This window comes from Cibotium barometz, chromosome 59 (genome assembly GCF_041138505.1).
Source record: "Cibotium barometz isolate CiBa-2024 chromosome 59, ASM4113850v1, whole genome shotgun sequence".
NCBI classification, from domain to species: Eukaryota; Viridiplantae; Streptophyta; class Polypodiopsida; order Cyatheales; family Cibotiaceae; genus Cibotium; species Cibotium barometz.
In genome coordinates this window covers 23,691,754-23,718,004 of record NC_141104.1, presented here as the reverse complement: position 1 = coordinate 23,718,004, position 26,251 = coordinate 23,691,754, and the positions used below count along the sequence as shown (strand labels likewise).

General features: G+C 46.8%; 1 protein-coding gene across 1 annotated transcript in view; it reads right to left on the bottom strand.

Annotated features, from left to right (window-relative positions):
- The window catches only part of LOC147605627 (uncharacterized), a 56,286-nt gene that overhangs the window by 11,460 nt on the left and 18,575 nt on the right, over positions 1 to 26,251 (bottom strand). Inside the window, exons 2-6 of the mRNA XM_086793561.1 lie at positions 19,704 to 19,950; positions 19,437 to 19,594; positions 19,304 to 19,336; positions 19,093 to 19,185; positions 3,991 to 4,109 (exon numbers count right to left, since the gene is read on the bottom strand). Of these exons, the coding sequence (XP_086649687.1) occupies positions 3,991 to 4,109; positions 19,093 to 19,185; positions 19,304 to 19,336; positions 19,437 to 19,594; positions 19,704 to 19,950 (650 nt within the window). The remainder of the gene's footprint in view (positions 1 to 3,990; positions 4,110 to 19,092; positions 19,186 to 19,303; positions 19,337 to 19,436; positions 19,595 to 19,703; positions 19,951 to 26,251) is intronic.

Below are 26,251 nucleotides of genomic sequence, written 5' to 3'. Positions count from 1 at the left end.
ATGGTCGTTTAGTTGCTGCTGTGACTGGCCCACTGCATAGATCTTGATGACGGTGCTGCTGTCCAATCGTGACCAGCCACACGCGCCAAAGCCGCAATGCTGGCCCACCTGCAGTGCTGCTAACTGTGCAACTGGCTAACTAACATGTGCAGTGCATGAGGGTACATCTTGTACATCCTTCATGCCCCGGGTTCTAACACTAGTCAAATCCAAGCTCTGATACCAATGTAAGGTCTCCAACACAGCACACGAAAGGATTATCAGACCTAGAACCGAAACCCTAACGAGGTTTCATAGACCCGACATCGTTGAAATGCATCGCATGACCGCAATGGATTTTGCTAGCGACTCACCACCTAACCATAGGTTCGGTACCTCGAACCACCCCCGAGCCTGAGGTCTAATTACCACGAGCCTGCTTGGTACCGATGGCCCCAACCCGGTGTCCCATACCACTAGGCCTAACCACCCACTTTGTAGCTCCACGCCACGAGATCGTGCACGCTTCCTTGGTAGCCCCAAGCCACTGTGTGATTGCTTGAGCTCGTGTCTAGTAAGTGACCCCACGGTCACTTATATAGTAATAACCCCGCTATTATTAGCCCTTGCTTTATTTATAAGCTTTTAGCCATTATTAGCCGTAGGCTATTAGTTATAAGCTCTTAACCAATCTAGGCCTCTTCTTGCTAGCGCCCTTAGCCCATGTGTAACCCTTAACCCTACTCCTTGGTTAGCACACGCCTCTAGCCCTAATCCTAGGCCTATCGGGACATAACAAGCATCAAATCTACTACACCTCAAACCTGTCTCAACTGGAGTAGAAATAGGCCTGCAATCCTCCATGCAAAACCTCTTTAAAAGCCCTCTAACATACTTAGATCATAATAATGGCATCATCTTCTTGTTGCATAAACTATATGCCCAAACAGCAATGTAAATGTCCAAGGTCTGACATCTCAAAGGCTATCCCGCAGGCTTTGAATGCTGAAATTTTCAGCTCATTGTTCCCTATTAAGATCATGTCATCCATATAGAGAATGACCAAAATGTTTGAACCTTCCTTTTGAATGTATAGAGTACTCTCAATCAGACTATTCCAAAACCCTTGGCTGGCCAAGTATGCAATCTTATCTTACCAAGCTCTGGGAGCTTGTTTAAGCCCATAAAGGGTTTTCTTCAAAGAACATACTTTGTTCTCTTGACTTGCAACAACAAAACCAGGAGGCTAATGCACATAGACCTCTTCCTGAAGGTGTGAGGGCCCTACCCACCTACCCTCGGTTCCAGTGACCACTTGGCATGCCTGGGCGGCCTCCTCCTTGGGTCCCAGAGTTCCATTTCCGAGCCCAAGAGGGTAATCCAAACTCGAACCTTGATGACACCGGATTCAAAACTTTTTTTTTCATTATAAAAGAAACATTCAATTCAAAACATGACTTATAGTTTGATACAACACGAGCTTGAGCAGCCCCCCTGTTAGCACACTTGCATCCCCTCTCCCCCAGAGAAGGGGAGGGAGAGAGAGGGTGAAGGCAGGCGGCAATAATCAAGAGAAGAAGGGACCCCCCCCCCCCCCCCCCCAACAAGCTGTCTTTCGCCGCCCGCCGGCCCTGCATCCTATGCGCCCCCACTTCAGCCCTCCAACTTGTGCGCCCTTGTTCTCCACCCATTTGCCCCTGCTTTTGTGTGCCCTTGCCTCCTCCTTTGACTCCCTCTCGCCGCCCTTCCTCTCAGCCCTCTCCTGCCTTTATGTCGTTTCCTTTTTCCCTCCTGCGAGCTCCCCCCTTGCTGTGCCTCTCTCCTCGTGCCCCCACCTCGTTTCCTTTGCTTTATTGCTTCTTCTCCGGAGGATTTTGAACTTAGGACATTTTTCTTTCAGCATGCGTCGGCTTCCTTTGGACTTCACCCCTTCAAGAGGGCGCCATCGCAGCCGCTCTGTCATCCCCGACCGAGGCCACCGCCCCCTGCCTCTTCTCCGAAGCGGACCTCCAACTCCTAGCATCAACAGTAGCCTCCCTTGAAGCCTTAACTTTGGTTTGCAAGATTGTGGGTAGCGTGCAGCCAGCTTCATGACTTGCTCCAGGCCAGCCTCCATGGCGTTAGGTAAGATCATAGATATCTATACCCTCAGGCGCAGCTACTACCAAGTGGAGTTTGACACCCCAGCAGCTTCAGACTGCGTGCTTTAGCTGAGCCCCGTTGCGTTGCGCATGGCCTAGGTGTTATCTGTACATTGGCAAAACTGTTTTGATCCCGGCTCCGACTCTCTTGCTGGAGTATTTGGATTTTCCCGGCCTCAAGGAGTACCTTCCGCTACTCCTTGTCATTGGGGGAATGATATGGAAGTGTTGGAATCCCCGATGACAGCCGCCTCGAGGTTGGCGCAGGTGGCTTGGATTCCTTCACTCTACATCAGTGTTTCCTCTCTAGAGACAGTACCGCATGTCATCTCTCTTCAATGCCTCCGGAGGGATCCAATCCTTCTGTGGGTGGAGTACCCATGCCTTCCTAGCCAGTGTTTCATTTGCCATACAATACCTCACCCGAGCTTGCCCTTGTTGCCAGTCAAGGCGACTCCGCACACCGGTCCAGCCCCTTCCCCCCCGCAGAGTGGAGAGAGCGGACCAAGCGCCTGAGTGCCACCTCCCCCCTCCAGTGAGACAGAGCCTCAACCGAGGACAGAGGAAGGGGGTAGGTGGGAGATGACTGGGCAGAGGCGGTGCCAACGCCCAACCAGAGCAGCACGCCGCCAGCCAGGCGAGACAGCCCGAAGGGACCCAAGTGGAACCGGTCCTGTCAGAGAACCATTTTGAGCATTTATCTCAGGTTCATCTGTTTGGAGTGGAGGCCCCACCCGCCCCCTGAGGGTCCAGCGTCAGGTCCAGCCTGGAGACTAGTCCTCATCGAAGTGGTTGGTTGTCATCTTCTCGATTTTTTGAAACCACTCTGCCACACACCACCACCCCCTCCTCTCAAGAGGATCTAATCCCCCAGCAACAAGTGCCCTCTCAGGAGCACGTCCAGATGCTGTCTTCCCCCTCTCCACAGGCCTCCCCCCTCTCCTCCTTCGATCCCCTCCCCTGGTGCTTTCATCCTTTGATGACCCCCTCCGCCCTCGCCTCACCATCGCCCCTATCCTCCCCTCCGGAGACTCCTCCGCTCGTCCCCTAGCCCCCCGTGGCCTCTCCTAAGCACTCCAGCGACCACCAGCAGTCCCTGACCCTGGCCCTGGGAGGAGCTGCAAGGCAGGTTCCATCTGCGGATTGATTCATCACGGTCGCTGCTTCCCCATTGAGAGACCTTCCCCTAGAGTCTCCGTGTGCCCCCCTGCCCCCCCTACCCCCGGCCCGAGTCATGGGACAGCCAGTGGACTACAGTTTCTTCATATGCCTACTAGTGATTTGCGGTAGTGCTGGCACTGGAGATCAGTCCCCACTCTCCCTCACCTGGTCATTCCTGTGTGTGCGGTTTTTATAGTGCCTTATATTCAACGTGTACTAGCTTCAGTTGCTTGCTTGCCACCATACTGGCCATCCCCACTGCAGTTGGGTTAACAGTTAACTACACAAATCCACCTGTCCCTACTGTCCTGATAAATTGGGATTTAAGCAAACCGAAGCAAAAATCTTCCCTAAAGTTCAGCTATAATGTGCTAATTGTAATTGTAATGAGAACAGAAATGTATAAAATAGGTGGCGGCGGTTTTTTTTTACCCTAGATCTGAATATACTTGAAAGCAAATTTTAGAGAGAAAGAGTCTCGGAAAAAAGGGGATTGGTATTCTCATGTCACCAAAAATAATATTTCCTCATACAACAATACAAAAAAGTTCCTACAAACCTATGCTTTGATGTGGGGAATGCACCCAACTTAAGCTAATGTGTCTTGATTGATTGTTACTAAATCCTGGTACTTATAATGACTTGATTGGCCATACAACTTTTACACTTGTTTACATTTAGAGGTGTACAAAAAAGAAACAAATCTTACTCATTGCCTGCGCTTTCTTCACTTGTCTGAACAAACTGGGAGCAAGGTAGGGCAGCAATTATATCTGGGTTGAGACCCCTACTATGTGTTCCAATTCTTTCTCCCAATGCCAGCAGTTCCTATAAATAGTTCAACATTTTGCTTAATCATCCAAAACACATACACAAAAACTGAAATAAAGGAAGTGTCACTCAATAATAACTAAAATAATAAAACACACATCTATTTTGTCTTTCCAATCTTGTAAGAGTCTCTTCACAAAGCTCCACAGCATCAATCTCAATCAAATGACCTTTGAGAAAGTAGATAAGGGTTCTCATTAGCATTGATATTTAAGGCTTACGTTACTTAAATCAATGATAAAATGTAAATAAGAATATTGATTAGTGGGGCCACCACACCATTCAGTAAGGGGGGTGAAGGGGAGAGAGAAAGAAAGATTATATTAAGAGAGAGAGAGAGAGAGAGAGAGAGAGAGAGAGAAAGAAAGAAAGAAAGAAAGATTTTATTAACGTCTTCCAAAAGACCGAACTCGGCCTATGAGACAAATCGGAGTACTTGTATGGGGTTATCCTCTGTCATCCCAACAAAATGAAAAAGTACTGAATAAAAAAGCTGAATCTGGGTGTGCAGGGGATGGAGCTCTATTACTAGGAGAATGCAAAGCTATATGCATGGAGTATACAATCATGATATGCAACCTAGCTAGCTCCATCCTGTACCATACTGGGGGTATAAAATGGTATACATCAGTGAAGGGGGTGTCCACAGCTCCCTGAAGAACATGCCTGGGTGTGCTCTGAAGCGAGCCAGTCGCTCCGCACCCTCTCTGTGAAACTGAGCTCTGATCTCTGTCATCTCTCTCTGGTATAGGCGTGGTGTCCGAAAGCCAGGTGTCCTCTGTCTCCTGCGGGCTCTAAGTGTCTCTGCTCTCTGGAGAGTAATTCCCTGCCGTGTAGGGGCTGGGAGGGGTATGGATCTCTGAAAAAATGTAGTAATCTGTGTCTGTCGCCCCCCCTCTGGAGCTGTCTGAGCCTGTAATAATGTCTCTCTGTGGCGCTGTATGTCTAGAATGTATCTCCCCAGTATGCGCTGGTCTGCTGTCTCAAAGATCTGGCGTAGGGAATGTGGCTCTCTGAATAAAATGGGATATCTCTCTCTGATGGCTGTATATGCTCTGCATCTGCATACATAATGCTCCTCACTCTCCACCTCCTCTCTGCACAATCTGCATACCCTCTCCTCTCGGGGGATCCGTGCTGCTCTGCCAGTCTCAATCTCCAATCGGTGTGATGAAACTCTGAGCTGACCAATAGCCACTCGGGAGCCGTGTGGTAAAAAGCCCTCCATGTATCTAGGCCTCTCTATAAATCCATCATCAGTGATACTCATGAAGTGATCTCTGTAGTATAGCATCTTCGGTGGAAGAGGCTGTGTAGGCGATATCCATGTCTCTCGTGTATAGAGCTGCCATAGATCCTGTCTCAATACTCTGTTCCTCTCACTATGAGAGAGACGGATATGTGGTGCATCCCTGTCATACTGGAATGGTGGTAGATGATCCATGTCTAGGCCATGCTGTGAGAACCAATGTGTGACCTGTGCATACCATGATCCTCTGTCTCCTGCCTCAGCCAACTGTCTAGATGCCTGAAAAGCTCTGTATGATAATCTGTCCTGTGGCATCTCTCTGAATCTGTCTAGCAGGCATATAGTCTGAAATATGGCCTCTACCATCATAGGAGGCGTAGCAAACTCTGCTCGGATAATGTCATGAGGTACTGACGGTTTGCTGCGTATCATGCGTGCCATCATGAGAGCCTGTGGTCTCTCTATCTGTGTCCACCAATGGGTAGCAAGGCCTGGCGCCCATACCGCTGCTCCATACATCAATGCCGGTGTGACTAATGTGTCAAATAGCCACCCCTTCGTCCGGGGCTCCTGAAAATGCGCCTGGTGGCACTGTCTCTCTAGCATAGCCAATGCTGCATATCCCCGTGTCAATCTAGCTCTGGCTGCTGAACCCATGGTAAAGCGTGTGGCTGCTGCAGAGAAGGTAACCCCTAGGTACACGTATGATGTCACCACCTCCACCTGGCATCCGGCGAGAGTGAATGTCAGCTGACTCCTACCCTGTCTCGATGTATGAAAGACCATAACCTTGGTTTTCCCAAGGTTCACAGTAAGACCCCTCTATGTGCAGAAATCATGGAGTGCATGTAGATGCTGCTGTAGACCACCTGGGGACTCAGACACTAATACAATATCATCAGCATAGAGCATAATATGTACTGAGGTACCTGCTAAATCAACTCCATCTCCGCCTCCCCGTGTAATGAAGTCAGCCACCTCATCAATGTATAACCCAAATAGCGTGGGGGAAAGTGGGCATCCTTGCTTCACACCAATGGTGCTAGCAATAGTCTCGGACATACCTCCTGGACATCTGACTCGCCCAAAAACCTGCTCATATAATGCATAGATGCCCCATGTCATATCTGCTGGTATGCCAAGAGACTGCAGGCGCTGAAAGAGCCTCTCTCGTGGTACTGTGTCAAATGCCTTGCGGAAATCCACAAAGCAGCAATAGAGCTTTCTCTTCCTCACTCTGGCCTGATCAATCATACATCTCAAAGTGAATACATGGTCAGTGGTAGAGAAAGCTCTCCTGAAGCCTGCCTGCCCTGATGAGCGTAAACCTGCTCGCTCAGCATATAAGCTAAGCTCCTGCTCCAGCACTGCACCATAGAGTTTGGCCAGCACGTGGCCAACCATAACCGTCCTGTAGTTGCTCGGATCGAGCATATCCCCTGTTTTGTGAATCGGCACAATGGTGTGCATCGTCCACTCCGCAGGCAAACCCTCTGCTAGTGCCCTGTTAAACAGGTGTGCAAGAAAAGGAGCTAAAGAATCTACTGCATATATGAGATGCTCACCCTGCAGGCCCATATGGTCGGCGGCCCGTCCATGCTGTAGGCGGCGGATAGCTTCCTGTACCATCGAGTGGGTAAAGAAGCTAGCTGTGGTAGGTCGAGGCTCCTGTGGCTGAGGTATAGGTGGCTGCTGTGGGGCATGGTATAGACCCTCTGCATATGTGTGCCATGTCTGTGGGTCTGCAATAGGTGTCGGGGTCCGGGGCTCTCTAAAGTGCCGCCATGAGACAGGGCTATCTCTACTCATGAAGAAATGAAAGATCTCTAGCTCCTGCATCTCTGCGAAGGCCCGCCTTTTGCGGCGAGTAAGTCTCCTCATCTCTCTCCTCGACTCCTGCTCTGTGATGGCTCCCAAAGCTCTCTGTATGCGGAGTCGTGAGTATAGGGCTCTGCACTCGTCATCATACCATCTGTTCTGGGGCATAGTCCCAGGTCTCACAGGCTCTCCTGAGTGTACACGATGTGGGAAGCTCTGTAATGCAGCCGTGTGTAGGAGTGATGCGAGCTGGGCTGTAATGGTATCCATAGATGCCAGGGGATCCATGAGTAGGAGCCCATCCTCTACTCTGCCAGTGTATATGTCTGCCATGTCATGTGTGAAGTAGATGGTAGTGTGTGGCGTCGGTATGTGGGGGACTGGTGATACTGGTGATCCGGCTAGTGAAAATGCCAAGTATGTATGATCTGCCCCAATAGGACGAGGTGGAATGGAGAATGAGGTGACAAGCTGTGATGCCTCCAAAGACCCCATAATGTAGTCTACCACCGTGCCTCCGGTCCGTGTATGACCCCCATGTGGGAAGCATGTCAGCCCTCCTGATCCCGGCCACTGTAGCATCCCGTTATAAATAACGAGACGATGCCTGGCTCCCAACTCTAGTAAGTGGTCCCCATAATGTCCTCTGTCTGGTCCAGTGTCCTCTGATGCCCGACTAGCCCCTATCTCCTCTGGATCCACAGGGTGGAGGATCTCCATGTCATCATAGTCATACACCTCACACTGTCTACTCTGTGTGTGGGCATTGAAGTCGCCCGTAAGAAATACTTCCCCTAGTGTAGAATAATGCATAATCTCCTCTGACAGACAAGTGTATGGCGAGGCTCCTATCTCCTCCTCCTGTGGCATGTCCTCTGTAATGACATAGGAGGATCCTGATGGAGAAAAGTAACATAGAGCTATGTATATAACCCTGTCCTGTGAGAGCTGTAAGCTGATCCACATGTATCTGGCTTCTGGATCCTGTGCTACCACTCTCAGTCTCCCCTGTAGCTCCCGTCTGAATAGGACTGCTACTCCCCCCGACCCTCTCGAGGTACCCTGGCGTGTGGTCCTCCTGTATGCTGACTCCCACTGGAATCCCTCTACTCGAGGTAGCCCTCTCTCTGGGCTCTGATGTGTCTCTGTCAGAAGTATGATGTCTCTCCCCACCATAACATGCTCCAGTCGTCCAGGCTGCACCCATAATGAACCATTACAGTTCCATACTGCTATGTGTATCTCTGTCAATGGCCTGGTCTGTGTCCCATAGGCCCCAAACCGCTAATCCATGGGCCGGCCATCAATGATGACCCGACCATCTCGATAGAAGGCCTTCTTGCCTTCTCTCCTCGCGTGTAAGACTCGTGGCATGCAAGTTCTCCTATGCTCAAGCTGCATCCTCGTGAGATCATCATCCAAGAAAATAGGAGCACCCTCTAAACCCCGTAGTATGACCCTCTTCCTCATGAAGGTGACCCTCTCCGTCTCTCCTGCAAACTGTAGGATGAGGGCTCGCTTGCGTGTTGAGTCTTTCCCGGCTCTCCATGCTTTGGTGAAGGGGAGAGGGTGCTCTTCCTTGTAGCCGAGCTTCATGCATAGAAGCTGTCCATCTTTCTCGGGAGTGGAGTCGGGTGTCTCGGCTATACCTGTGACTCGAATGTTGAGGCGGCGGGCATGCCTCATCTTCTCCTCCTCAATGGTGGTGTGAATGATTTGGTTTTCTTCCCTTTGAGTTTCCTCCCTCACTTCTTTACGGATGTTCTTCTTCACCACCTCGACCCATCCTGACTGCTTGGCTTCGAGCTTTCCCTCCATGTCCTTTGTGATCTCCTTGGAGATCTCTTCTTTGATGGCCGTGAGAGTGTTGTCATTGATCTCCCCTTCTTCCTTCTCAGCATTCTTGATGGCTACCATTTCCACTTTCAATGCACTCACCTCCTCCTTGAGTGCCGTGTTCTCTTGTTCGAGGTTCGTGACCCGTGCTTCGAGAGCTATGATGTGCTTGTGTAGTTTGTTTTCCACCTCATTGAGGTTGGAATCGGATGTCTTCTTGTTCTCCTTGATTAATGCCTTCATTGCCATCTCGAGGGCCTCGAGTTTCTCTTGGAGACTCGGGGCCATTCCTCCAAATCACTCTGCAGTCCTTCCCACAGGTAGGGAGGAGAGAGAGAGAGAGAGAGAGAGAAATGAAATGAAATGAAATGAAATGAAATATTGAGAGAGAGAGAGAGAGAGAGAGAGAGAGAGAGATTTTATTAAACCATCGCGCAGCTATTGCCTTTGCCTGTGTGGGGAGAACCTTAGGTCCACCGTGAGTCTAGCCATACATGAAGCGGATAGGGTAGTGCTAGAGCTGAGATTCAAGAAGCTATAGCACAACAGACGGCAACTAAGAGGGTGAACGAGCAGGAGCCAACAAGCGCAGCAAAAAGAAGCTAGGGGAGCGCAGGAGCAGAGGGTGAAGGTGAACGAGCAGAGCCAACAAGCGGAGCAAGAAGAAGCAAGTTATCTTCAAATTGGCTATCAACAGTTCGTTCTTGTATGTTGACGTCTGAACTCAGTCGATACCCAGCACAACAAGAAACCGCAATAGGCAGCTGAAGAGAGGCCACTCACGCAGAAGGACAACAAGTCGGTCAGCAGGAATCTTCTCTGTCTTGACAAGGTTCCGGCTCTAGGGTTTCAGGCAGCAGTGGAAGAAGATTAAAAAAATAAAAAATAAAAAAAAATTCAGGTTTGCAAGTTTTCTCAAAGGTTCAGCAATGGTTCAAGCAACTATTTAAGGGTTTGCAGGTGCTGAATAAGGGTTTTCAGGTGCTGAATTAGGGTTTGAGAGAAAGGGTTTTCTTTGCTTTTGTACATGGATTTGGATGACCCGGCTGCTGCTGTTGGTGGCATGGCTGCCAATAGCCTTAACATGGATCTTATTGAGGAGATGATCGAGAAGGATGTGGGTTATGCTTCAGATGCCTCGGAGCAACAAAAACGTCAAAGGCTTGATGTTGATGCAAGTTACACTCTGGTGAATGTTGGAGAGAATGCAGAGGAAAATTCTCAGGTACCTTCTCCGGAGTTTGCACGTTTGCTACAGATCACTGGTGAGCTTCTGCAAGAATATGTGAAGGCAAATAGTGTGCAAATGGCTGCAGTAGATAATGATGGTGTGGCTGATGTATGCATGGAGACTCCTTTGTTGCTACAACAGCTAGCAGATTTTCATGATCGTGCTGCTATCTTCTTCTTTACTGGGCGTATTCCGTTGTTGCCTCGTCTTAGAGCATGGTTGGGCCGCTTGGTGTCGCCTGAGGCACTTGAGGAGATTTATGATGGTCCGAGAGGCTTTTATGAAATACTTTTTCGCACTTCGGAAGCCCGTAGGGCAGTCTTGGAGCAGGTGCCACTCTTTTTGGATGGGTAGTTGGTTCATGTGGTTCCGTGGAAGCCTATGGCAGAGTACCAAGATATGTTGCGCCAAGCTTGCCCAGTTTGGGTTGAAGTGAAACAATTCCCACCAATGTTTTGGCGTGTTTTACCAGATCTCATGCGAGGTATCAGTGATGTCTTGGTGGTACCTCGAATGACATCTAGAAACCAAAATCGTCTATGCATGTTATGGGATACTGGGAGACCTAGGCCGACACATTTGCGTGTCAATATGGCTGGGCTGCAACCTTTAATGTATGAATTGAGGTGGGATACATTTGCTCGCCACTGTTTCAAATGTGGTAAGATGGGCCACTTTGTCTCCGAATGTCCTAAGAAAGAACAAGTTGTTGCTACCAAGGATATCGTTGATGGGCAGTTGCCCGTGGAAGATGAGCATGATGCTCCTTTACATGATGCCCAGCACATGGATGTACATGTGGATGTTCAGAATGAAGCCATGGGTGGAAGTACGTGGTAAAAAGACACGATTTGTTGCCCCGCGGGGGGATTTCTCAGCTGCTGTTTGGCGGGGGCCTTTGCGTACTCATCAGGGGCCCTTACATACATATGCTCGTCGCCCTTTGGGTTCAGGTGCCCAACAACAGACCAGGATTGAGAGGCCGGGAGGCCAACTTTCTCAGGGTTCAAGGGCTCTTGGGGTGGATAGAGTAGAACGCTATCCTATTAGAAGTCGCCTAACAAAAGAAGCACAACAACAATTGCCTCTCATGTTTGGTTCGAAGGGTGAGGTCATCTCGCCATGGGATGGTCATTACCCTTTGGCACGTGCTCGGGAACTCCAAGGGCAGTCTGAGATCACAAATACCATGTCTAAAAATGCAATGCTTCAAAAGATTCGTGATTTGGCAGATTGTCCTGGGCCTAGTACACGGTCTTGTTGATTCCTTTTCTGGGAAGGCTTATGAAAATTGTACAATGGAATGTAAAGGGTATTTCTTCGCGCCAAAAGCAATTCAGGCTTTGGTGTACAACTTTTTATCATGGTTGGGATGTTTTGTGTACAGTTGAACATAAGCAGCATAAGTTGGTTGGCAAAGCCTATGTATATAAGGGGTTTCATGTTTTCTACAGCGGACATCCTGCTTCGCAGTCAGGTGTTATGTTTGCTGTTTGTTCGCAGTTTCAGCCTTCTCTTGTGATTCAAGATGTTCATGGAAGATTTCTAGTGATACGCCTTTATGGTTATTAGGGGTGTATGCTCCAAATAATGCCGTTTGCTGTGGAATGACTTATGTGCTCTTTCAATCTCTCATCCTGGCTTTGTGATGGGAGACTTTAATATGTGTGTCTCCGGGGAGCAAGCCACGTCGCCTCATTCTGTAATGGATGGCCCCGAGAGAATGGCGTGGGAAGCTTTTGCAGCAAGGTCGCTAAAACAAGACATGTGGTCTTGGTTGCATCCAGATGAAAGGGGTTACACTTATGCCTCACAACAGTTTCGGGACACTTATGCTAGATTGGATAGGATGTATATTTTACATCAAGATCTCTTTTTGCTAGAGGTTCTTACTATGATGGTTGATCAGCAAACAACAGGTTTTGTCGGATCATTGGCCGCTTGTGTTTGAAATGGTCTATCATCCTGCGGATGCATATAAAGGCTTGTTGGGACGCTTGCCTTTGCGCTTAAATCACACTTTTTTGGAGCATGAAGTTTTTGATGTGTATATGCGTCAGTTGATACGACATTTCTCCACAAGAGTGTCCATGGCTGATTATCATGCTTGGCCAGTGTTCCTTACCAACACTCGGAAATTGGCGCGGCATCTCTATACAAAAACAGCATGTGGCTCTTCTTGAGTCGCTTTTAAAGGGCTTGCAGGTGTCCATGTTTACTGACTCTATGGATGCTGAAGTTGTGGATGCCATAGAATGGCTGAAAAAGGAGCTATCTAGGGTGCAGGAAGCACAATATGTTCGCTTTAAACTACTTGCACGTCTTGATGCTTTGCAGGATGCTAACTGTCAATCTCATCGCTTCTATGATAAGTTGCATCAAAAACATATGCGTGAGAATATTGTTAGGCTGATGGATGCCCAAGGCAACCTTGTTACTCAACCTTCTGAGGTTATTCAGCATTGCATCAGGTTTTATGAAGATTTGCTTGCCCCTTGAGAGGATGTCTCGCCGGCTGTCCTGGCTGCAAGGGAGTCATTGTTTGCTGAAGTTCGATATCAAGTTGACCCTGATGTGGTGGTTCAGCTTGATGCTCCTATTACTCAAGGGGAAGTGGAAGCTGTTCTCTCCAAACTTCCCATGGGAAAGAGCCCTGGTTGGGATGGTTTGACAAATGAGTTTTTCCGAAAATATGCTGATCAGCTTGCAGAGCCTTTGACACTTATTTGTCAAAGGGTTTGGGATGAGGGATATATGCCTACCGATTGGAAGTTGGGCATACTTCGTTTGTTGCCCAAAGTCCCTTCGCCTACATCTTTGGCTCAATGGCGCCCAATCTGACTTATGGGTATTATGTATAAAATCTTTACAAAGATTTTTGCCAATCGCTTGCAGAAGGTGCTTCCTACTCTTATTCATCCATATCAATATGGATTTGTGCATGGCATGAATATTTTGCATAATATTCTCAATGTTCAAATTGGAGTGAATTATGCCAAGGCAAAGAAGCAAGAGATTGTGATGGTGTAGTTGGATCTTGAAAAAGCTTTTGATCATGTCAACTGGTCTTTCCTTTCTCAGTTAATGACAGCCATGGGCTTTGGTCCCAAAATGGCTAATTTGGTGCATTTACTTGGCTTTGGCTCTATCATGCGGATTATGCTCAATGGAGGACTTTCGGATGGTATTTCTCTCACCCGTTCTCTCCAGCAGGGCTATCCTCTTAGCCCTCTTTTCTTTGCCATTGCCTCGCCTAGATGCTATGGCATCGCATGGTGAAGTGGTTGGTTTGCATCTCCCTCATGGCAAGCAATTGGTTGCTCAAGCCCTTGCGGATGACACTTTTATGTTTCTCAGGGCCGAAAAAGCCAATATAGATCGAGCAATGGAAGCTTGGAATAATTTTGCATTGGCTTCTAGGCTGAAAATAAATTCAACAAAATCAGCCCTCATTGTATGCACGGAATTTGATCTTGAGGCATTAGGGTGGCAAGGCCGTGTGGTGCATACAGGAGACATTGTTCGTCATCTTGGGTATCCAGTGGGTGTGGATGTGGATCCCCAAGTGCTTCTTGCTTGGATTTCTGCTCGGATCTCGGATAAATTTATGTATTGGAAAGCTCAAGGGTGGCCTATGCACGTGAGGGTTAAGGTAGCTCAGGTTATTATGCTTAGCATGATTTCCTATTTTTTGCCTTTGCTACCTTGGACGCACAAATCTCTTCTCCGTTTGGTTGCTCCCATTCGGTTTATGCTATGAAAGAGGCAAGGAAATATTATGGGTCAAACATGGATAGCTTGGAATCACATTACGACGCCCAAAAGAATGGGTGGGACTGCTTTACTGGATGTCCGCTTACATATGGTGGCGCGTAGGTGGGCGCTTTTTCAGGATATGTGTTTGCAGGAGCAGCCTTGGGTATTCATGGCTCGTGACTTGATTGAGTTGGAGGGATTGTCACATGGACGGACACGTGTGCAGGCTTCATGGTGGGACATTGTGAATGCGGCTCGTCCTGTCCATATTCGCTCATCTCACATTTTATCGCATATTCTCCTTTCTTGGCATGAAGTTCTACTATTGGCTCGGTGGGATCCTGGTCATGAAAGACTACTGTTGAACTCTTTGCAGTTCGAAACATTTGTGGAGTCGCGTGTCATTGTTTGGCTAGACAGAGATGCTTCACGCATACGACTCAACCGCATGGTCAGGTTAGGCTTGGTTAGAATCCGAGATGCTGTGATACCTGGTCGTGACAGGCCATATTCGTTTCCTCGTATTCGGCAGCACTTTAGGGTTCCTCGGACATTTCAGCCACTATGGGTTGACATCATGCATGCAGTTGAGCCTTTTACTCCATTGCCTCGGCCATCTGCAGATCCGCCTTGGCTTGATTGGACACTATGTAAATCTGGTGACTTGATATCACTTTCAGCTAACCAGGTCTATCATAAGCTCGTATCAGAGAAAGATTGGGTTTCAGCCAAGGCCAATAAGGTGTGGGGATTGCACAAGTCTAAATCATGGTGGCAGAAAACTCTTATGCGTGGTTGGCAGTCTAAACTCCCTTACCAAGGTAAGGTTTTCATTTGGAGGATGTTGGTGGGAGGGTTACCTACACGGGATCAGCTCAGCCGTCGTAAAATTACATTGGCCTCTTGCTTCTTCTGCACGACATGCACTGAAACAGTTATGCATCTGTTCATGAGTTGTCCAGTGGCCCATCAGATTTGGTCTTTTGTCTCTCGCGTTTGGGAGGCAGTAGAGAGGTCTACTATTTCGGCTCATCAGTGGATATTTGGGATTTGTCCTCAAGTCATTACTTCGGATAGTCACCTTGTGATATTCGGCATATTTGGACTACACGGAATGGGTTCATCTTTGATTCCTTGTCTGGAATACATGGGCACATTCTACGTATCCGCGGTTTGCTGCTTTGGCAGTTTTCTTCTCTTCTCTCAGCTCAGCTACTGGATGCAGATGTTATTTCGTTATGGTCTACGGCGGCTCGGCTGGCTCATCTTTGATACTTTTATTTGGGATGCTTATTTGGCTAGGAGGCTTTCTTATTAGTGTACAGGTTTGCATGGTCATAATCCTTTGTCTATGTGACCAAAGTAATACAATAATGTCCATAGCATATCTCATTGTGGAACGGAAAATAAAATAAAACAAAGCATAAATATCTGATTGGAGTGATACAAAACTGTCCATGGAAATTGCATCATGGAATACAAGGAACATGAAACATGAGAGGAGCTTCAGCCACCAATAGATGGTATACCACTCTCCAAAAAATCAAGCATGGGGCTAATGAGTATGGCTGAGAGAGAGAGAGAGAGAGAGAGAGAGAGAGAGTTATATTAACCACAGAAGGCCCCAAGGGTTTATGAGGCCATAAGTAATACAACATGGATATACTAAGCTATGGAAGGAAATGAAAAAAATCGGAAAAAACACCAGATCCCCCCTCAGCCAGTACCAATCTCAGGGAAGCAAGAGGGTTAGGCCTCCATGATGGGAGATTTTATTGAAGTCCACTAAAGACCCAATGGGTCTATGAGACCAACTGGTGGACATTGCCTCTATGTATATTGTGGTAGAGGATAAATGACACCAGATGAGTTTCCCTGGTTACATTGGGATCATCACTACATGTACAATTAGGGCCCGTGTAGAATTAGGGCCCGTGTAGTATGCAGGTCTTTTTCCTTTTAGCACTTTTGTTTCCTTTGTTTGATCTTCAGTTTGAACATGGAACGCTTGTAACACTTTCTGTGGCAGGGCCAATCTGTGTCGCTGGCGTATGTCCCAAATCTGGAGCTGATGGGAAGAGGGCTTGGGCATTGGCAGGTAAGGGCGAGCGCGCCTCTGGAGGCTGTGCCTGATCTCGGGTAGCTCCATGGGTGTGGGGTGCTAACGGAACTCAGGTCTAAGAGGCAATCTGTTGGCAGGCATGTGTGCTTTGTACATGATCTCTCGGGCCCCTCTATCTGTTGACTGGGCTGAGAAGTATGTGCCTGGTGTGGTCCAAAGAAACAAGTGATGGATGACTGGGTGGTGCACTGCTGATCATGACTTCCTGGCTAAGTCCTCAGTAAGGCATCTGTGTGGTGGCTAAACAGTGAAACCTCCCCCATATCTCATAGTACACTGAGCATCTGAATAGGTAGTGCTCAGTCTCTACCTCTCCTGTCGTACATAGTCGGCATAGTCACTACTCCCGTGACGTGCCATCTTCTCTCCCGGTCTCCATCTGAAGATGATGTGAAGATGCCCTCAGCCAACCAATGGCAATCCTCATGGCATGGGACATGTGTCGATGTAGATAGCCTGGTTACTAAATGAAACTGTCCTCTATGACTCAGAAAGTGATCAGTGCGGGGTCCGTCTGGTATGAAGGTGAGTTAGGTATGCGAACCCTTAATGATATCAAAAATATTTGCATTTAAGGAAAGCATTCTGTCCTCTGTATCCTCAGAGACAAGTTTTCCCATCATCTGTATCCTCAGAGACAAATATTCTCGTCATCTGTATCCTCCGAGACAAATATCTCGTCATATGTATCCCTGAGAGAATCTTTCCATGTCATTTGGTTCCAAAAGGATCCATCAATACACATGCGCAAGTCCAAGAAGTCGGTATAGTGGAGAAGTTACAAAAGCTAGTGACATTCCCCTCCGCTTCTAATCAATTGTCCTCAACTGAAAATCTTTAACATAGGGCTGTAGAAGATCAAGATTGTCCTCAAAGAATGTTTCATCCATCCACTTCGCACCTCATAGCTAGATACTTCTTAAACTTGACAAGATATATGCAAATAATCTTGCCTATTGGTCCCTTTCTTTCTTTATGAAAGACAATCTGTTCCGGTTGCAACATTTCCTCAAGCTCATCCACTTCGGGTACATCATCCATGGTTGGCTCCATAGGTGTTAGAACTTTATACGGTCGTGGTACACTCACATGAAAAGCATTGTGAATCTTCCAATGATTGGGAAGTTCTGGTCGAAAGAAAACATCATTGATCTTAAACAATGCCTGAAAAGGCCCATATAATACCTGTTAGAAACTAGGGATACGTCCCTTCTTTGCTGGGTCTCTTTCTCAATCGTGCCTTTTCAAACTTTAGAAAAACCCTATCTCCTTTCTTATATTCCACATCCCTGCAATGCTTGTTTGCTGCTTTCCAATGCTTTTCCTAGGACTGTTCAATAGCCTTCGACACCTATGCAAAGGCCGTGTCCAAATCTCTGACGTACTCATCCACAATGAATATCTCATCCTTAGTGCACAAAATAGGTGGTAAAATCACCTTGCCATTACACAATCTCAAATGGAGCTTTTCCTGTGGAAGAGGCTGATGTGGTGCTGGAAGAGGTTGAATCAATCCAAGTGTCTTATGTCAATAAAACTTGACCTTCTGACACACTAAACGTTCCCTAACATATCTTTCTATGTCCTTCCCGCAAATTAGGCCAATAGAAGAACCTCTCCAAAGCTTGAGTAGTAGCCAAGGTTCCACGGTGTCCTACATATGGAGGTGCATGGGACTCCTCCATAGCCTTGAGCCTCAAATCTCGTGTAACACAAAGCCAATTAAACCATCATAAGATAACCTTCCTTGATAACATAATGTAAGTCGACCATCATGGAATACACAGAACATGAAACATGTGAGAGAGAGAGAGGTGCTTACACGTACAACCATAAAAGGCACCTAATAAAGGGGCCTACCCATTCGAGAAGAGCTTAGGCACATAATAAAATTGCCTCTATTCCATTCAGTCTGGATGGTGGATGGATGTACAGGTGATCATGCCTGGCTCTATCATCCATACAGTGAGAGTAGTGGTCGCTCTAGAAAGCATTGGTATACTGATCCTTCTCCAGTGATGGTTACTCATGCTTTGTGCATATGGCTATAGGGTGGATGCCCTATCAGATTGGGATCTTGGTGAGTGGGAGTGGACTAATGTGACTAACCCCATGAGGGAAGCATACTTTTCTTCAGCTACATTGTGCATAACACCAAGTTGCTCATGCTTTGACAGACCCAAAGAGTTCCCACTCTTAAACCTCACTAGGAGGCATATGACATTCACAGAGGATAGCTTCTTTTTGAGGGTAGGGGAGCTGATCCTGTTATACTTGTCCGTAGGCTAGCTCAGAGATGTTTGCTTCAGGATATCCCCCAGTTATGATACACACCACCTTCACTAAGTATTGAGACCTCCTTCGGTGAGTATTTTTAGTAGTATCACAACATGGCATATCTGGAAGACCAGATGCTCAAAGGCCTTTGAGGATAATCAGGTCTATGACACCCAATGTATTTGCAGTATATGGTGTGACATTGTTCACACGCTTTTGGCCATCTGGGCCCGCATACAAGGATCTTCTAGAGCTGCACAGACAAAACAGCAGATTTATGAGAGAGTGGAACCATGGTAGTTTCTCCTCTACCCCTACAGGGGCTTTTATGGCAGCATAGTGTCCCCGATTGGTTGAGATCTCCCTACCATTTGGCTTGAGATTTCCCTTTGTATGATTTTATCTTACTTAATAGAGTTTCTTTTCTTAAGGGGGCCGTGGGGCGGCGGAGGTGGGGGGGGAGGGGAGGTGGTGGTGGTGGTGGTGGTGGTGGTGGGGGAACTAACAGATGATAGGAGAAAGTAGATTCTTGACACAAGGTGCTTCTATACGTTCAGATTTTATCAAATAAATGCCACTGCATAAGGCAGGCCAGCTTTACAGATGAGTATCCCTGAATTAACTTCAAGGAAAAAGATGAAAATTGTAGTAATTTGATAATATAAAAAAGAAATAGGGTCCTTGAAATTACTTCATATGACATGTTGTCTATATCCAGATCGTCCTCGTCATCCTCATCCTCTTCGTCATCCTCATCATCCTCGTTATCTTCATTGTCCTCATTCTGCATGCCAACACCACCAAAAATGACTGCGTTTGGATTAAAAACTTTAAGTTGATACAATTAAATGGGACCCTGTCATCGTATCCTTGCCTTGAAAGCAAAAATGCTCTTAACTAACCTGTAAGGCATTGCTCCCGACTTCCATTGCATCCTGCATGACAACATCAGAAAAATAATAGAGCGTCAATACATAAGTTTCATATTCAAAACAATAATACCCTCACCTGGAAAGCAACTAGACTATAACCAACCTCTGAAGAATTTCTCTCATCTTCTAAGGCAATATGCTGTGATGCATTTCTCTCATCTTCAGGGGCATTAAGAAGCCCTTGCTCATCACCACCCTCTGAGCCACCATTTCTCTCATCTTCATCTAATTCCCTTGTCTCATCTTCATCATCTCCTTCAGCTGTTGACAGCAATAAAAGACAATACTTTCGACCTAACCAACTTACATGCTGGGAGACGAACTTCAGACGGGGACCTAAAAATTGCACATAAAGTATCAGCCTAAGTACCTGCTGCCTGAACCTCGGCCTCCTGTAAAGCTCTTGCAAGGGCCTCATCGTGCTCAAAAAGTGATGCAGTGATCTCCATCTCTCGATCGTTGAGAGAAATCCCCAACCCAGGTGGTGAGTGTTCTGAAGGAAATCCAGCTATTTTGTCTTCAGCTTCACAATCAGACTGCAAAGAATCATCTACACAGTTCTCACTGTCACTCTTAGATGTGTCACTTCCTTCATGAAATAGCCTGTAAGCCCATTCCTGATACAGAACTCAGCCCAACTGATTAGAGAGCACAAAATCTTGCAGCAGAATAGCCACGTACATGCCTCCCTCCCTCCCAAAATCTCTCTCTCTCTCTCTCTCTCTCTCTCTCTCTCTCTCTATCTATCTCACACACACACACACAAAATTAGAAAGGTGAGGATATGCAGACTATACATGTCCAGGGAGGTAGTTGTTGGTGTTGGACTCACACACTCACACACACACACAAACCTGCACATTAGGGTTAGGTGCAGGATGGAGAAGCTCATACAGAAATGAGAGAGAGAGAGAGAGCCAAAAGTGTGCTAGCCACAAAATGCAAGTCAACCCTTGCATGTGTGCCACATCCATATAATATAGAAGTACAAAATATTATATGTAGAGTGTCCTTTCACACTTGATATCCAAGGGGAAAAACCACATGGGAAAAGTGCCCTTGGTTAAGCCCTATTCACACATAGCACTGCCATAAGTGAGCATATGCCTACAAATCCCCCCTTGTAGTGGAAGTGTGAAGCTGTACAAGAGGTAGCAAATCACTCTCTGTATGAGAGTAAGCCCAAAGCTTTGCGGAAAGCTTCAAACTTTTCTCAAGGTAAAGCCTTTGTGAATAGATCTGCAACATTATCTTGTGTTGGGCAGTAAGATAAACTGATCTCCCGTGCATGTAACCTCTCTCTGACATAGTGATAATGAATCTCAATGTGCTTGGTACTTGCATGAAATACTGGATTTCGTGCCACGGCCATAGCACTCTGGCTATCAGTGAGAATGGTGGTGGGTGTCTACTACTGACACTCACGAAGATCAGCCAATAATCTCCTCAACCATACACAATCTACTGTAGCTGTGAAGACTGCCGTGTACTCAGCCTCACAAGTAGATGTGGCAACAGTGGGTTGCTTTTTACTTAACCAAGATATGCATGAACTGCCAAGAAAAAAAACAAATCCCACTGGTGGATTGCCTGGTATCATAATCACCAGCCCAATCTGAATCACTGTATGCATAAAGCTGCAAGCTGCCCCCCTGGGATAGAACAAATCAAGATCCAGGTACCCTGAAGATAACGAAAAATGCGTTTGACTGCTTGCCAATGCTTTGTGCCTGGGCTGTGCATGAATTCGCAACGTCCCATACCGCCATGAAGCTACCCTCGCGGGCCTCGAGATTGCTGCCGGCCTCGGCTGCGTGAAGCAGGTGCACGTCTGCACTAGATCCAGGCTCCAAGACCATAGAGCTCTCACAAATCCGCAAGACTCTCTATATGACTAATGACTAACCTTGGCCACCCTTTTATAGGCTCTTGGCCGGTCATCGGGCGTCCACACTTGGGTGCCCGCCCGTTTTAACTCAGCTCGTTAATCTACTTGCCTAGCTCCAAGCTTCCCCAAACCTCGAAGCTAGTCTTGTGTGCGTGTAGCACACGGTAGATACACACTGTGCACATGACACCTGTGTTGCCATGTTTGTCTTGCGCCGCCTGTAATTGCACCAGATCCACTGCAGCACAGCGATGCCGCCCAGATCTACATCGCCCGTTCTACGCCACCTTGTGTACCTACCCATACTGTACCGCCTTACACGTGTACTATTGTACCCGCCGACTGTACTACTGTACGTACCCGATTGAAGCTGCTCCACAACATTGGTATTTCTACTACTGCGCCGCCTTACACATGTACTGCTGTACCCGCCGACTGTACTACTGTACCTGCCCGATTGAAGCTGCTCCACAACATTGGTATTTCTATAATTTTTTCAAATACTCAAAAACTGCTAAATACATTGCATTAATTTTGGGGCTTTTCACCATTGAGCTCAAAATTGCAACATTGGCATACATTGGCACTAATTTTGCTTGATTCGGTGCGTAATTGCACTAGAAATTTTGGGATTTTGCAAAAATTGACACCATTTGCAGGTCTTTTATAGACATTTGTAGGCATTTTGGGTGTTACACGCAGATTCAATTGACATTGGGGCATTTCCCCCAAATTTTTGGGTGTTACAGCATTACTGCAAAATTACCACTTGTTTGTACACACTTGTGACAGCCATGTCTGGGAACACTAGTGATTTATTTGGAATGCTCTCTGTTGAGGATAAGTTGGATGGCACCAACTATCCTATGAGGGCATACATGATGAAACATGTACTTGCTGCAAAGAATTTGTGTGTTTATGTATAAGGGGCTGATGTCAAGCCTATTGCTCCTGAACGAGCAGTGAGTACTTCAAGAACCATTGATGCAGGTGATGATGTATCTTCAGGTGGTGCTACATCTTCTGCACCTTTGCCACCCACTCCACAACAGCTCAAATGGGATGTCAAGGATACTCAGGCACATGCTTTGATTGCCCTTTCATGCAAAAGGCAGGTTATACCACACATTTGTTCATGCACTTCTTCTAAGGGTGCATGGAATGTACTTGCTTCTTTGTATCAGGTTCGCAATGAGGCTCGTGTTGCGTATCTTCGCAAGAAGATTGAGTCTGAGCATATGGCTGAGGGTGATTCAATGGACAAGTTCCTTACCCGCATCAAGGATTTGCGAGAGCAGCTCATCAACATTGATCAGGTCATTCCAGATGGTTCACTTGTATCTACACTGCTTCAGGGTTTGCCAAAATCGTATCAAGGTTTTGCTACTACTCTTCATCTACTCATGAAGGGTAATCCAGACTTGTATACCTTTGATGAGTTGGTGACTCTCTTGTTGCAAGAGGAGCAGTCTCGTTCTAATAGGACCACTATGCTTTCTGCTGATCAGGCATTTGGTGCCTTTGATCGAAACAAAGGTAAATCTGGGGTTGCATCTAGTGGTACACCTAAGGGCAAACCACATGCCCATTCAGATTCTACCTCGTCTAAAGAGGGTGACAACAAGAAAAAGAAGAGATGCAACTATTGCAGAAAACCTACCCATCTTATTGAGGAATGTAGGAAGCGCATTGAGAGTGAAAAGAAAAAGAATCAGCAAGGTTTGGCTGCTACTGTGGACACTAAAGAAGAGGCTAACTTTGCTCGTGAGGGATATGCATTAGTGGTTACATGCAATTTACTTGTTTCTTGTATGTCCATCTCAGCTGGAGATTGGTACTTTGACAGTGGTGCTTCTAAGCACATCACTTCTTGCAGAGATCTATTTGCCAATTTGCAGGATTCACCTCAAGGTGACATAGTTATGTGTGCCAATGATGCCTATCTTACTCCATCAAAGGCATTGGCAATGTGGAGCTAACAGCATGTAATGGGGATAGTTTTACTCTGTGTGACACTTTATATGTACCAGGCATTAAGAAGAATCTCATTTCTGTTTCAGCCCTTGCATTATCTGGGTTTAAGGTTTAATTTTTTGACCATTGTTGCTCAATGTATGACAGCAGAGATTCAGCTTCTCTTATGCTTTCTAGGACATTATGCAATGGCTTGTATAAGCTTGATATGCATGAGAGGAGTACTTATTCTCATGATGCTATGCTTGCATCCACCTCTCGTGTGTTGAGTGACACTGAGTTATGGCATGCTCGGTTTCCCATCTCTTGTACATTTGCAGAAACAAGGTATGGTGCATGAGCTTCCTCCTATGTAGGTTCCCTTCAAGCATGTATGTGAGGGATGCATCATTGGAAAGATGCACAGGAATTCCTTTCCTAAGGATGGTGCTACGAGGGTTGTTCGTCCATTCCAGCTCATTCATAGTGATCTTTGTGGCCCCATGAGGGCTCCATCTTTTGGAGGACACTTGTACTTCATCACGTTCATTGATGACTACACTCGGTTTTGTAGGGTGTATGGTTTAAAAATGAAGTCAGGTGCCTTTGCAGCTTTCAGAGACTTTCATCCCATGGCTGAAAATGCTTGTGGACACAAGCTTGTCACATTGCGTACAGATCGAGGGGGGGGGGGGGGATATTTGTCAAAGGAATTCACAGCTTACATGCAGTTACATGGTATTTCTTATCAGTGTACTGCCCCCTATACTCCTCAGCGAAATGGAGTTGCAGAGAGACGTAATCGTACACTTATGGAGATGGCACGTTGCATGCTTAAGAGCAAGGATCTGCCCAGTAAATTTTGGCTTGAGGCGGTTATGTGTGCCAATTATGTGCTTAACCGTTGCCCCATTAAAGCCTTGAAATTGCCTATAAGGTATGGAATGGCAGGATTCCAGTGGTGACTCATATGAGAGTCTTTGGGTGTTTGGCATATATGCATGTGGGCGCCCACACAACAAAGACATAAGCTTGATGCAAAGGCAATCAAATGCATTTTCATTGGTTATAGTACTGAGTGTAAGGGATACAGACTCTATGTGCCTAATACATGCAAGATCATTGTGTCAAGAGATGTTATCTTTGATGAATATGCATCTCAACCACTTGTCTCATGTACCAGACAACCATCTATTGGGCCGGAAGATGTGTTTGATACTTTGTTGCCTTTATTCAATTCAAATGTGGACAATGTAGAGCCAGTTTCAGCTCATTTACAGCCACCTATGCCTGCTGAAAACCAGCAAAATCAGCAGCTGAACTTGCCCCAAATTGATCCTGAAATGCCTCAGATTGATTAGGATACCTTGGGTGATGCATTGGCAGAGGAAGATGCAGATACTAGGAAGTCAAAAACTGTTCCTAGATGGTTGGTTGACACTTTGCGTGATAGCAAACAATCTACATTTATGCCAAGTCGTACACGTGCTGCTTCTTGCCATGCATCTTCACATTATGTGGATACAGCTCTTGTTGCCACCGCTTGTAATGAGGAACCCATGTCTCATGTTGATGCATTGGAGGATGACAATTGGGTGGTAGCCATGTGTTCGGAGTTGGACTCCATTGACAAAAATGGTACTTGGGAGTTGTGTGACTTGCCTCCAGGCAAGCGTGCTATTGGCACAAAATGGGTTTTCAAGCTTAAGCGTAAGCCTGATGGTTCAGTTGATCGCCATAAGGCTCGCTTGGTTGCCAAAGGGTATGCCCAACATGAGGGCATTGACTATGAGGAGACCTTTGCTCCCACTTCACGTATGACTACCATACGTACTGTTATTGCATTGGCTGCCCACAAACAATGGCATGTACATCAGTTGGATGTCAAAACTACCTTTTTGAATGGCGATTTGCAAGAGGAAGTTCCTGTGTCTCAGCCTCTTGGCTTTGTTCGAAAAGGTGCAGAAAGTAAAGTATGCCGTTTACATAAAGCATTGTATGGTCTTAAACAGGCTCCTCGTGCTTGGTACCACAAAATTCATGCATACTTGACTGCCAAAGGGTTTCAAAATAGTTCAGCTGAGAGTACACTTTATGTATGCCACATTGGGAACAATCTTCTCATCCTTATTCTTTATGTGGATGACATGCTCGTCACTGGCCCTGAATGTTAAAATATTGCATCTCTATTTATGCTGTCGTGAAGTCCTTTCGGCCTGTTTCCTACAGCCGACTGCTTCATGCACAAGTATATAAGAGTTGCTCCCTTTCAATCATCATTCATTGCCCTATTTGCTAGCTCTTGTACTCTGTAACCTCAAGCTAATAAAGCTCTAGTTCTTGCTTGCAATCTTTCTCTCTCATGTTTATTTGCTTCCGCTTGTGCACACTCTTTCATGGTATCATACGCTTAGGCTCCGGCTGTTGCACAATCTGCTTCTCTCCGTTTTCTGTTTCCCTAGATTCTCCAGGCTGTAGATCCTTCAAACAGTGGCTGCGTTTTTCTTTCTTAGCTGCGTTTTTTGCTCTACAAGCTCTCCAACTGCTGTCGGCCACGCAGCCCCCAGGCTGCGTTTTCTTCTACAAAGCAAGTGGAGGAGGTCTAGCTGCAAATTCAGTAAGTGCATCAGACAAGTGGCACATCAGCTCTTCTCCCTCCAAGATCCCCTCCCTCTTCCGGTGGGAGGTTCCCAGTGGTGTGTTTTTTTGGGTTTCTTCTGTTGCTCTCCAGCCTGCATCTACAGAGGGGGCTATTAGTCCCTAGTTGGATCCTCTCGAAAGGTGCTTGAGAGAGCACGTGGATTGCTTAGCTACAGAGGTTGTTTGAGACATAGCTTCTTTGAGGCAGACATGGGTCCCCCCCCCCCTGCACGAACGAGGAGGACAAGCTCAGTGGTTCAAACTATGATCACTGGAAGCTACAGATGAAGGTCTAGTTCACACACAAGGGACTCTGGGAGATTGTTCAGGGCCACGAACGAAAGCCCGAACGCCCTACCAGCTCTAGGAAGTGGACTCAGGACCAGGAGTATGCCTTTCTCGTAGAACTTTCAACTTGGGAGAATCAAGACTCAAAA